The 13,387-nt window shown below is 50.5% G+C and overlaps 2 protein-coding genes across 2 annotated transcripts; both read right to left on the reverse strand.

The window, feature by feature from the left end:
• Positions 1-2,991: 2,991 nt before the first annotated feature.
• Positions 2,992-5,677, reverse strand: NCLIV_049290 (conserved hypothetical protein; the record flags this gene model as incomplete). Its single annotated transcript, XM_003884481.1, has 3 exons — positions 2,992-3,542; positions 4,043-4,142; positions 5,324-5,677. 3 exons carry the CDS (start codon positions 5,675-5,677, stop codon positions 2,992-2,994), a joined length of 1,005 nt encoding a protein of 334 aa, XP_003884530.1.
• A 1,651-nt stretch (positions 5,678-7,328) lies between these two features.
• On the reverse strand, positions 7,329-7,937 carry NCLIV_049300 (conserved hypothetical protein; the record flags this gene model as incomplete). Its single annotated transcript, XM_003884482.1, has 1 exon — positions 7,329-7,937. One exon carries the CDS (start codon positions 7,935-7,937, stop codon positions 7,329-7,331), a length of 609 nt encoding a protein of 202 aa, XP_003884531.1.
• Positions 7,938-13,387: the final 5,450 nt, after the last annotated feature.

Below are 13,387 nucleotides of genomic sequence, written 5' to 3' on the forward strand. Positions count from 1 at the left end.
TGTTAAAGACGTTTCCTCGAAAATGACAGTGTCCAAGTTTCTGGGGAAGATCAGCAAGAGTCGAACCAAGACTCGCCCTCGTCCAACGAGACTGTAGGCAAGCTCGAGCGATCACGTCCCTCTCGCAGAGGAGAGCGAAGAAGTCATCACTTCAGTGACGTGAACTGTGTCATAAGACGCTGCCACCCCTCGTGAGGGCACATTCGGACATACAGAGTTTCCTGCAAGGACTACCCAGGAGCGTGTGCAGGCGCCCGACTCTAAGCATCTCAATCGGACCAGCCTCCTTCCGGATAAGAAGACTTCCAGCCGAATGAAACGAACAACTTGTCACCGTCGGATTTCACCTATTCTGGTTGCCTCTTTGTCGTACTGTGTTCCTTTCCCTCATGAAACATATCCGTGTGTTACGATGATTGCAGTTCTTTCTTGTTCATGCGATAAAGTTTCACTCCGCAACTGCCGGGTGGTGCAACGTTACCACCACCACCGGTGTGTCCGAGGGAACTCGTAGTCCTGCACAAGCAACGTATACATGACCGGTTCAAGGGGATAAACGAAAGAGGTCCATAGACCAAGGCAGGTCTGCACTTACGTAAACAGGCGACCTTGCTTCAGCAAAGGTGACGCTGGCTGCATGCGTACATCCGTGCACTGCAACAACAAACCCGACCACCAATTGTTTGTGTCTGCCATAGAGACACTTCGCCGTGAGCATTACTACATCTCCACAACAAAATAGGGATTTGTGGCGATCCAGAGAGACCTCTTCTGTATATGTTGGTAGGTTCAGGAGCGAGCAAATAGAGTTTCAGTTCGCGCAAGTCTGAGGTATCACCGGGCAGCACCTGTAGTTTGTGAGTCAAGAATGTTTTTCGTGTAGTACTTGTGGACTCTTGCTCTGCAGCCAGACTTGCGATGTAGAAATAAATTCCAGTTCATCGAAGGACCATTTGTGTCCTGTAGGATATATCTCCTTATACATATCTATTTACATACGTTCATAGCAAGAGGCTCAGAACGGAAATCCAACGGGCGCATGGCCAGAAGAGTAGCGGCGGGGTGAAACCCATCAGTACCGGCGGTACTGCATGCAGCCATTCAAATCAGGGGGGCGGGGCAATAGAAATGTTACACTGACGCTTGTGGCGTGCAGAGTTGAAATGGGTACTCTGACAGAAAATCAGTTTTCGTCCATCGTCAGAACTACCGCCTAGTGCATGGTGGTCCGCTGGATATATGCAAAGCATCACTTGCTTTGTCCGTATTGCATGAGCCCGTCGGCTCGACCCGCTCTAGTCTACACAAACCATCTCCACGTTGCTTTATCTTTGGCTGGTGGGAGCTTTCGGATGTATAAAAGAGCATGTACAGAACCAGAATTCATCGACTGTTCTCCCTGGGCAAGGCTCTGTTTATGTCGGTACACCCGTGATGATCTCTGCCGTTGGTCCCTTTGGCCGCCCAATTGCCCCCAGTTCAGCTGGGCATTGATGATTTCCGCATTTCATTAGATCCGCATTAATAAAATGCGCCTTCAGTCAGTTGTCTGAGGTACGTTCTCGTCTACTTCGGTTCGCCGCTCGTGTGTCTACGGCAACCCAACAATTTCCCCTGCTTACATTCTTAGGGCAAAAGTGATAAGGGGATGCAGCAGCTGCTGCCATGCAACATGGGGTTTTCTGAAGGATTGACGACCTGAAGAGAAACAGGAATGTAGCCATAAGCAGGAAACGGTTGTTTGGGGTTGAATCTAGTCGTTAGTTGGTTCCATTTCACTACAGTCAGTGCCCGCAGCCAGCGACTGGCAGCGAACAGCAAAGAAGCTGCCTTGCAGGCACGTGGAGACGCCTCGGAACCTCGGTGTCAGGAAACAACGGATGATAGTGCTTATCAACGCGCATACACGCATATGTCTACAAGGATATCCCACACATGTCGACTGTTCCCGGTTACTCGAGAGAACCCCTTCTAATCATACACGCCCTGGCAGCTTTTAGCGTACCACTCGTCAGACCGGCCGTCACATTTTGAGGCGACACTTCAGTCTGAGCTTCCCTAAAACGCTGCGGAGCGCCCCCTCATTATTAACCTACTGGTCTAACGTGGTGGCTCACGTGCTGTTCGGGCGGTAGCGTTAATGAGCATGCAGCATGTCTTCCAACAACTCCGTGTACAAAGCAAGCGGGTACCCATGTTGCAGTTTAGCGAGGAATACAACAGTATGAATCGGAAACAGTGTGTGTACCCCTTAGTAGTGACACGCCCATCCAGAAAAAGAAATTCAGGACGAGTGTGTATGAAAGTGTCAAAGCCACTGCTTTTGTGTCAGTTCTTGCGACGACGCGCTCGGAGATTGGGTTTTAATTCGAGGGATATCCTGGGCGACGCCCGGAGAGACAAACCGACGCTAGCCCCACTGTTTCCCTCGGAACATTACATATACATGGAGATTCATCACCTACAGGCTAACGTTCAGTTCGAGTGAATACCCCAAAAGAGAGCAATTTACAGCTTGTGACAGGAGTAAACGAAGCACCGCAGCGAGTATCGCAGCACGGTCCCATGACCAGCACCAACAGGAAAACCAGTGACAGATTCAGGAAGGAAATCTCCGTTGGAGTTGCAAAAAACTGTGTTTGTAGTGCGTGTACCATCTACACCATATGGCCTCAACCTGTATCATTTGAATCCTAGAAACAGATGCTACACACACGAAGCGCCAACGAGGTTCACAGTGCTATACGACAGCACGCTTCTTTGCGAAACCTTGATTCCACCAGACGCGATGACAGTGAACGGGTTGACAACTAGTCTACCGCCATTTCTTTTCGACAAACAGAAGCTAAAGAGAGGAACAGACAATCGACGCTGAAAAAGAATCTGGAATCACGTAGAAGAGGTAAGTTTGGCTGGAATCACGTAGAAGAGGTAAGTTTGAAAACGTTGGGATGGCGACTCTAGCGTCCGCCACAGCAGCCGCTTCTGGGGCTATTCCCCATCTTCAATGGCATAGGCAAGCAGTTCAAATACTGCGGCGGCTACCCGTTGATCCTCAGCTTTCACCTCCAGCTTTGCCATCGAAGCGGCGCCAAACGGCCCATGCCAGACTCTGATCATACACCGGCAGTCCGAAGGCATGTCGCCAATTGCCGGTAGCTCTCCGATAGAAAAAATCGAATTCTCTGCGAGGCGGTGTTTGATACCATCAGTTGCTCTAAATTTTCCATTGAACGTGACAACCTTCATCAGCTCAGAAAGACCACCAGACCTCAGCCGGCTGGAGAGACGAACACCCATTAATCGAGAGTGCAGTGCCCCATCAAACCACAGCTGCATGAATGCAGCCGGTGACAGGGTTACTGGCCTCATAAACTGAGTGATAACGAGAGGAAGAGGAAACGTGCACTTGCTTTCTGCACCGTCGGGGAGAACAACCTCTAGCGATACCTCTGGCACGACTTGGAAAGGTTGCATAACCGTGGCAGTTATTGCTTGGATCGCCCGAGCTCGCGACCATGGCCCAGCAGGAGGAGCACGGACTATAGGAGAGACAGAGCAGGAAAGTGACTCCCTCTCGAAGCTCTCGATTCCTATGCGGACAGAGTGGAATCCGGTTGGAGCTCCCATTTCGTTGCAGAGGGTTCCGGATGGACTGACGGCTCTTCTGCTTAAAAGATTGTTCACTATGCTGAGTTCGATGGATGCATGCAGCACACCTTGATTGGGGAAGACTGTAGTACCAATAACACACTCCACGGAAATTACTTCATTCTCAAACAGAAGGCCTTGTTGAAACAAACAGACGTCCTTGAACCGATTTGCGGCTTCGATATGAGTTGATGCCACAGTCAAAGCCGATGCCACGCTCCTGGCTGAGGATGACTGCCGAGTCGACGTTGCGTTCTTTGTTGTCCACGACCTTCCGGCGCTGCTTGATATGCTTCGGCTCCCTCGCGGAACAACAGCGTCTGCACGATTTCTTGTGAGTGCTGAGAGTGCAGGGGCGGCAACCTTGTGGCAGCTCGACCCTTCAACTAACCTGCCACCTTCTGTGGCATACGCCGATTGTACATGGCCAGCATCTGATACATGACCGCTCTCTGCTGGACACAATCTTCTGGGGGGGCGACAATACCGCTCTGAAAAAGAAAGGGGGTAACCGGAAGACAACAGCTCGCGCGTTGTAGCCTGAACTCTTTGGCACGGAATACGGACTCAGCGCATTATACAATGAATAGCGATTTCATCACGACACAATGCAGTGGGTGGCTACAGAGGGAACGTCAAAGACCTCATCCGCGTTCCCTGCAGCGCTCATCACACACTTTGCTTTGAGGTGTTTGCTATGGGCTCGCAGTACAACAGAAATGTCACTTGGGGATGCCTACCAGGGCGCTTGTCCGTAATCTCAGAGCCAACAGCAGGTCCTGGTGAGAAAGCGTCGGTGTCCCCGAGGATGTCGACATCCAATACTGAGGCCCGCGGACGGCACAGCGGCGTAACTGAATGCTCTGGCCGGTGACTGAATGGTACAACTAGCCCGCATTCGGCGGTGTTGGATGGTAGCAGGTCTCGGCGGCACTTGTTCTATAATACAGGAGCGCACGCTAACACCGTTGTCTGTAAACCACACGAAGATAATTCTTCGTGAAAGGAACGCGGTACGTTGCATGTGGCTGAGTGAGAGAAGGCGCTTCACTGATATGCACCCGTTTGAACGGCTGCAGACAACTGAGGGAAACAGTGCGGTTGTGCAGCCGCTCACGTCATCGTGTAATGAACGTGTCCCCAGCAGATCACTACAATGCTATTGGTGGGGCGACGTTCGACTGTCAGATGCAAACTAGAACTCGGGTAGGGCTAAACCCACCAAATGCCAATGCGATCCAAAGATAGGAGTCGACGCCAACTATGGGAAGATGCAGTGTGCTGGCACGAAGAGATGCCGGTTCCTCACGTTCCATGTGCACAGATAGTGATATTCTCTTGGGCCGGCATATGCCGCGGCCGGATTTGGATATTGTGTAACTTTACGGAAACACGGTCTCCTCAATCAACTCATCAGAGTTATGAAGAAATCGGCTAATACATCGAGATCGGAACGGGCAAATATTGCCGCGGAAGCAAACGAGAAGTATTCTACCAAGTTCCTTCCAGAGTGTCAGGCGCCGAGGGCAATCCCCGACTGGTCTGTTACCCCGATAGATGAAACCGCGTCCCGCCCGGAAGTTTGTGTTGTAGGATACGGGGGAACCTCTTTTCACTTTTGCACTTCGGAAGCGAAATCTGTACAAGATGCACTGCGTGCTCAAGGACTCACCAGGGGAGAGGGGCAACAAGGATAGGCAGCTGACGGCTCATGATTGCCAGCTTCCTGGGGCTCGAACAACGTCGATGGCGCGGGATTGTAGGGATGCTTGTAGTGGAACTTGGAATCGTCGTCAAAAGCGATAACATGGTCGTCCAGTACTCGACCCTCAAAATCCGTCAGACACACGGGGGGTGCCTCATAGATTAGCGTCCAGCTCTCCTGCTCCTTCCCCAAGACAAGTCCATTGGTTTGTCCGTTCCCCGGAGATGCAGGAGGAGTTGCTCCGGGGACACTATTACACTCAAAGACTCTCAAGAGGATGTACAACGGCTGGTTGAGGGTCTCTCCAATGTAGTCTTTCATGGCTCGTTTGCTTATAACTGTTAAACGCTCGACGTTGTATTCAACTAGACTGTAACATAGATGCGGAAAAGACACAGCCTTTGTTGACACTTGCAGAGAAGGCAAAATGCCGACCAACGCCCGGGATTGAAGCTTGATATGATCTCGGCTCCAAGAGTCAAGGTCCATTCTACTAGTGTGTTCAGATGAAAGTAGAACCTTTTCCAGTCTGTGGGCATCCGGTAGGATCTGCTGATATACGTCCGACTTCAAGTTTTCAGTTTTCGTGTGATCAGGCCTGCTAAACTTGGCGAGTCGAACAAGAGGGATTTCATGGAAGCAGTTCTTCGCCGTCTCGTAAGGCCCAGGAAGCCACTGTTCCCCAATGAAGATATATTCGGGTGCAAATGTGTGGGCAGGGATAATTGCAGTAGTACTACAGGAAGCTTTGCTCCCTGGACAGCAGCCGGCCCGCGAAGTGGCCTCTTCCACCCGAACCGTAGTCGCAGGTGGACTGAAACAGTTAGTAGCGCATGGCTCGACAGAATTAAATTTTGGAACCGGTTTTTCCTCCCCGTAGAATTCTCCACATGTGACTGCTTCGGTTGCAGAGCGTGGGGTACTCGTACGGCAGGCCCCTGTCTCTGTTACATTTGGACATTCTTCAGCAGTTACTGTGGTTTCTTCCCCAGAGCAGCTGGTCGCTGTGGAGTCAACCACACATGTGTGCGTATGAGGAGATGTGGAAGTCTCGACCTGACGAGGATCCCAAATTGAGCGGAAATTATGCCGATGCCGCGGACGGCGCCACCTGGGTGGCGGACCGACACAGGGTGATGCACTGTCGTGGAACCGCCCGACAGTAGACACCCCTGCTGTGCCTGCCAACGGTTTCTCTTCATTGCAAACAGAAGATTCTTCAATGCTTCTATTTCTGCGCTTGCACCCATATCCCAACCGCTTCGCAATCGAAAATGGGGGAGGAAAGTCGTCTGTAAACAGGAGGAGCAGGATTGATCGTGACACGCTGGAATCAGATAGAATCCGTATCTCTGCAAGAGGCGTGCGAATTGCAAGGAAACACCTAAGATCAAGTAAGATCGACAACACATGTTTCAACCGCCTGCAGGTGAAACTGGTAATCTCACACACGCTGCGCCAAACTCACGACGTTGTTTTTGATGTAAAAAAGTGTGCGGTGTCTACGGATGCGAATTGAGCAGACAGGATCCTCGTTGGAACCTGGTTCCACCGCTACTTTCAGAATCCATGATGTTCCTGGAGGAGACTAGGAGGTCGTCAGTTCAAGTGCACCGCCATCCCTCTGTAGCTTCGTCACTGTTTTCAAGGGTGAAATGTCTTCGGGTATGAGGCTGAATGTTGCACTACCAAACGTCCAACGGCATGACAACCGTGACTTGGTGTCCTTGTCACCACATCGGCTACATTTTCTCATTTTGGTCGCACGCAGCATGTACAGGATGCAGGTCCCTATTCGTGTTGATAATATATGAACGACGTTTAAAGCCCGACAAGCGAACGCCGGCGTGGTTCCACTTCCCCATCTACTGTGTCCTTAAGGCGTCACTACGCGTACTGTTTGTGAAAGTACCGAGCCAGTGACAGTGTACAAGACCGGACTGTTAGCAGACATTTTGGCTCGCCCCTCTTCTTATGTACGTTTTGCGCAATAAACGATCATGGCCCCATACCCACCTAGGCACGGGTAGCTGTCGTCGTCCCGTGTTGTGTAGAGTTCGCCGTGGACTAGCCACACTTCAGCGAGCAATGCTGGAGGGCCCTGTTTGTAGTCAGCATTTACTGCTTTACGTAAACAGAGTGAGTTCGCTGCTTGGATAGCCAAGTATAGCTGAAGCTCCCGCAGACAGCACCGGATTTCTTCCGGCGTCGGGTTCGAACCGCAAGATTCCAACCTTTTCAAGAGGAGGGACCTCTCCGCATCGAAGTCAGCAACTGATCTGCGAAGACTTGTGAACTCGTCTTCTTTCGCCTCCTTCTCTACTTGCGCCGCTTTCAGATTTTCTTTAAGCTCAAGGACCTCAGCGTGATAATGCTTGTGAGTGCATCGCCGCCGGCGAAGAAATGCAACTGTTACCACAACAAGAACCAATAATAACACTCCGGTCACGCTGAAGCCGATGATGGCTAGCAATTGCCAATCCACCATCTTCGCCACCTGGGAGACTTGGATCGGGTCGATAATAAATAATGAAGTCAGCTGGATACGTCGCACGGACTTGCCACATCTTAGGGGTTTCATAGGAGGCTACCGGTCACTGCGACCGCGAGGTCCACGTAGATCGTGACTCCTGAACAGCTGGTAATAAGATCAGACCAGAACGGAGTTCACGGCAAGTCAAATGCCGCCACGTCTGTTACTCGCTGCATGCAGTTAGCAAGGACTACGAGTTTTTGCATGCGACTCCATTCCCAATCAAAGAGAATGCAAAAGGCGAAACGGTAGAAAGCGTGTGAAAGAATCCGACTACCGACCCTTGTGTACGGCCAACCGCATTTTTTGTAGAGTGAGCGTATATCATACGGGATCTTAAACTAGTTTCCCTTCAACCGTGGCCAGCGCGGGTGGGATTTGGTCTATGAATAGATCGCGAATCGTTCTGATCGACGCATGTAGCATCAACACGCATAGCTCCTATAGCTATCGAAATCGATTGGTTTCCATGGGATTATCGTTCCAGGAAACAAGATCCAGTTGGTAGCAATTGCGCAAAGTTGTAAGCAAGAACAATCGCAATTGCAGAGGCGGAAACCGATAGGGATTCCGTGCACACCCGCTTATACGGTGGTTTATGGGCATGCCGTCGACGTCCCACACCATGCAGGATTTTTTGAAGACGGGAGGATATTCCAATTTATATATGAGCATTGAAGACGGGAGGATATTCCACTTTATATGTGAGCAGTCTTAGGTCACTATGGTGCTTCGGGCCGAACTGTACACGAATTGCCATGTTATCTGAGGAAAGGATCCGGAATATCTAGCTCACCGCAAGAGCAGCGAACAGGCGCCAGTGAGACAAACAATAACCGGATACATCACCCTCCCCCAAGCTACAGCTATGTGCCTAAGCTTCAGAGGAACCAGGAGCCGGACCCCTGTACCTCTCCCAAGGGCGAGGCTTGCTCATGGTTTTTAGGAATGCTTCTCGCCGCTTTCACAATGCTAATTCCACGGACATCATACCCTTACGCATAGCTGGGAGGACGTCCAATTGACCCTGCACATTCAATATCCTAATTATTTTCAGTACTTCGGTTCGTAGAACGCTGTTGTGTTCCATTCCAGGGAGTTCCGTTCATGGTTACACCCGTGTGAAGAGTTTGCGGGGTATGTCGGTTGTTTGACATCTGCTTGTCACCAACATATATTCGGGCTAAGCTTGATGTGCGAAGCAAGGTGTAAAAATCCACATGTGAGGAGGAGTAACCGGAACAATTTGCGAGCATTTGGAGACCACTAAGAGAATTTGGGTCACATGCGTATACACGTAACAGGATGTTCTTCGCTGTTCTTGCAAGAAGTCTGTGGATAGACAAGCCTGCGATTAAAATAGCAGACCTGCGATCTACACCCAGCTGCCTTTTGATTTGAAGATTGACATCAAGCAAAACTGTTCTTGCCAGAAGGTGTCCAGGATCAAATTTACTGCAATGAATTAAATCATGGCCGCAGCCAGGAGTGCAGACATGTGTTTACCCTAGGAGAGATGCATGTGCGGCTCAGGGACAGCTGACACCGTAATTTCGTAGCCGTTCGGCTGCATGAGGTTGAAACGCTATGCAGTCCATCGGGAATGCAGTAGACAGGCAAGGCATGAGCTTCAACGCTGAAAAGCTTTCAGGAATTGTGTCGCTTCTTTGCAGCGTTAGTTTAAACACATGAAACAAACAAACAGGTGCAAGCCAGAAGTCGTGGGGCGTCAAAACAGTGGCAGCACGGCACCAGTTGCTGGTATACTTGTCCTGCTGGCTAGTGGTGGCGCTGGCTTCTGCGGTAAATAGGTTGGTACAGAATGATACCTGGACAGGAAAGTCCAAGACAGAATTACAACGTTCGCCTTCGATTATCTGTGACACCCCGTTTTGAGGGCTTAAATCCATCCCTTCATTTTGTTGCTGGGAAACTCTAATTCATTCGCATCGTAAGGATGCGCTGTCCCGCTATCCCTATGGCAGGAAAGTGGAGACAGTAGTGAAGTGACTTCTTCCTGGCTGTGAACGCGATGACCGGAGCCACGACTGCGTCCCGCTATATTCGCATCCTCTGTCGAAGCCATGCAAGCTACAACAGTCTACCACTTCGACCCAGTCGCTCCCACGGTCGTGACCTGTGGTGCAGTCGCATTACTGCCGGTCAGACCAGGGCACAACACGGTGCCGCACTAGCAATATATATGCACCCAGCTCATCAGGCCGTTCACGACAGGTTTCAGACTGCACGGATGCGGTCATGTGGATTCAAACTTGCCTCGAGGGCCCATTGGTATCTAACCCAGGAGCGGTGATTCACTCATATTTCCGTCCACTGTACGTGCCCACAGTTATCTTTACTTTCCTTCGGATGGCATTGAGCAGGTACTAAGCTGGTACTGTGGCTAGAATTCGTGCCCGTCCTGATCACCCGCCACCCAGGATTCCCTCAAACGGACAAGGGAAAAATCGTGGAGCCTCTCTACTTCCAAGTTAGGGAAACTCAGCGGCTGGGTGTTGCCGATGAATCAAGGGAATCCCATGTACACATAAAAATTATGGCTATACCTGATCGGCGTCAATGTAAGCAAACTCACATCGCGAAATCACGTTGATCCAATCATAATTTCCATTGCTAGGAGCGACGCCGGGAGATCCGGTGGAGTTAGTCACGTTCACACCCTGCCGATGATCCTTGTTCTGATGGGGAGCACAGCAACTTTGGCAAAAAGGCATCGCAACAGGAAAGGTTCCCAAGCGCATTGTTCACATACTCTTGTTATACGGTGCAAAGAAAAATTGCGGAGAAGCAGCAGGATGTAGACATTGTGGTGAGTATGACAGAGCACCTCACTAATGTATATTCACAACGGTGCTCGATGACATCATAATTTTCCGCCACGGTAGAAGATGTTGAATAGCATCGGCCGCCACAGTCTCTCTGACGACGGTGTGAAACTGGCTTTGGATCAAAGCTGATTGTGCTACAATGCGTGTAACGGCAAGACAGAAATTACTTAAGGTCCGTGCTGGCATGCGCACTTCTGCAATGCAGATCCGCCCTGTGGCTTCCATTTCTGGTGACACTTAAAGGGGCTATTGTGCTCTTCAGTGTTACTGCTTCTCGGGACCTGGAGCACGAGAAACCGCCTCTCACCAGAAACAGCGTTTCAGACACAACATGCATGCAGATGCCGCTGCGCGACGTGGCCCCCAGTTGTGTTGCCGTTCAGTGAGACTGAGAATTCAATGGAGGCTTGACAAGTAGTCATGGCGTCGTCACGGGCCACCAACATGACGTCCACTTTTGTTCTTTGCCCTCAGCCACAGTGAAACGGGTGGACGCAGTTAATACGGTCCTCAATGTCCAGAGGACAAAGTTTGAGATCTTCCTTGTTTATACGCCAGTTTACAAGGGCTGCTTCTCACCTGGACTGGTGCGCCTACCGGCTCCTGTACGGACCCATCCCGTCACTTTTGCTTAGAAAACGGGAACAGGTGCACGCGTTTGCAGTTGCCAACAATGACAGCGCGACGAAAGGTGTCAACAAAAGTGAGGTTATCCTCAATGCCACGAAAACCGCGATAAAAAGACAGCATACGCCCTCCTACGCTTTCGATCACTCACTGCTACAGGTGACGGCTCCTTCTCACTTCGCCACAGTCATTGCGGTTGCGGTATCGATTTGCTCGGAACCCCTCAGATTCTCCACATTTGTGCGCTATTCCTGCAAATCATAGCTCAGTTGCAAGTGTGAGCCAAACTGTCGCTTTCGTATATTTGGGGGGTCGGCAGCAAAACCATCCTTCATCGTTACATCAGGCTTCGTTGTGCCAGTTTCTCTCATGGAAACCTGGTAGAGATCAGTCTCCCATCGAACCGCTGCTTCTCTGACCTGTGCGGTTCGCATTTGTAGAGAAATGTTTCGGAGCCGCCTAATTTGTGCAATGAAGGGACGCCTCACCGACACGCTAACGAAAGAGAGATCCGCGTTCAGGTTCGCCCCATTCCATATTAAAACAAACATTCGTGCTGAGGAACAGATGAGGACGATCCCAAGTCAAGTGAAATGGTTGGCGAGTTAGTAGGGAGGCTCTTGATGATCCTCCATACCGTTACGGGATGCCTCGCGATTGGACAAATAGTGTCAACGTTGATGCCGCAGACAGATTCCTCCATCGGACATACACGTCTGAAACATGCGGTCTGTCGCTCAATATTTTTCCATGTGATGAATGTTGGCGTTTCATGCAACTGAAACATATGCAGTAGGCGATTTACGAAAAGCTGGTCGTGATTTGTCAGTACGTTCCGATACACTGACACGACAATTCCTACCGCCCTGCATACCATGTCACCTGAAAGTAACCCCCGTTTCTTTGTAACAGGCAAGATGCGAGGAATTATACTGCGACGCCAAAGAGCGTCAGCGAAGACAGAGACAAGGGATGCACGAACATGGCAGCCGTGAAGCCGATCCATTGAAGAAAGACAGCCATGGGTAGGTACACAAAGACAGCTTAGTGTCAGAAGACACTAACCAGACAGTACAGCAGTTATCGTTACTATTTCACGATGTCTCACGAAGAGAAATACTCAATGAGTTGTCAGGCACCAGCTTGCCCATTGGTCTAGTAGTAGAAGAGAGGTGGCGTGGACGGCAACAGTGTAGCTGGGCACCGCGGGAGTGTTCTTTGTATACAAACCTTGCAAAGACTAGCACTGCATGGGATTGAAATCATACCGTTCTACGACTATCGTGCATGGAGATACTCCGTCACCGCCTCACTGTGGGGTCTGGCCAACTGCACAGTAGAACCTCTTTGTCGATGCGTTCCAGTTACGGTTTTCCTCCCACCGCTCACAGTAGGGGACTAGCTGAATCGTTCCGTATGCCTAAGCACACCTGATGTGCCTGGTGTACCTAGAAGGGGGTGAACGTGGACTAGCTATTCAGGCGTTTACTCTTCGGTCGCCATATCATGCTCAGAAACAGTTGTTCGGTTCATACCAATATCAGTGTGATGGAACCTCACTTACGAATGCAAAAAGAATTGGCAGTGTCTGAGGTGTTTGTCCCTGGACGTGCCCCCGTTTCAGGAAAAAGATGACAGCTGAGAGGTGGCAGATGAAGTGGGAAGAGGTGACCACCTGACAGAGGGTGTCTCATGTGGGAAGAAGAGCTGCTTCCCCAGCGACCTAGTAACACACATGACTATCCTGCTCATTTTATTCATCAGTTGTTGTTCCTTCATTTGCACCTCCAATACTGGGGGAGTTCCTGCAACGGAAACAAGTGCAGAATCAATGTTGAGGCATCGCTTTGGCACGGGTTTGCACCGACATCTCTTTTGTTTATGCAAGACAGGTGTCGACTGTCCCTCTCCTTGTATAATAATGACGAAGTCACATGCATTTCTTGCATCGGATGCTGGTGGGAGCCGCGCCACAGGAGCAAACCCAGCACGCATAACCCGTTATACATCACCACATAAGAC

The sequence above is a fragment of the Neospora caninum genome, chromosome X, assembly GCF_000208865.1.
Source record: "Neospora caninum Liverpool complete genome, chromosome X".
Lineage (NCBI taxonomy): Eukaryota > Apicomplexa > Conoidasida > Eucoccidiorida > Sarcocystidae > Neospora > Neospora caninum.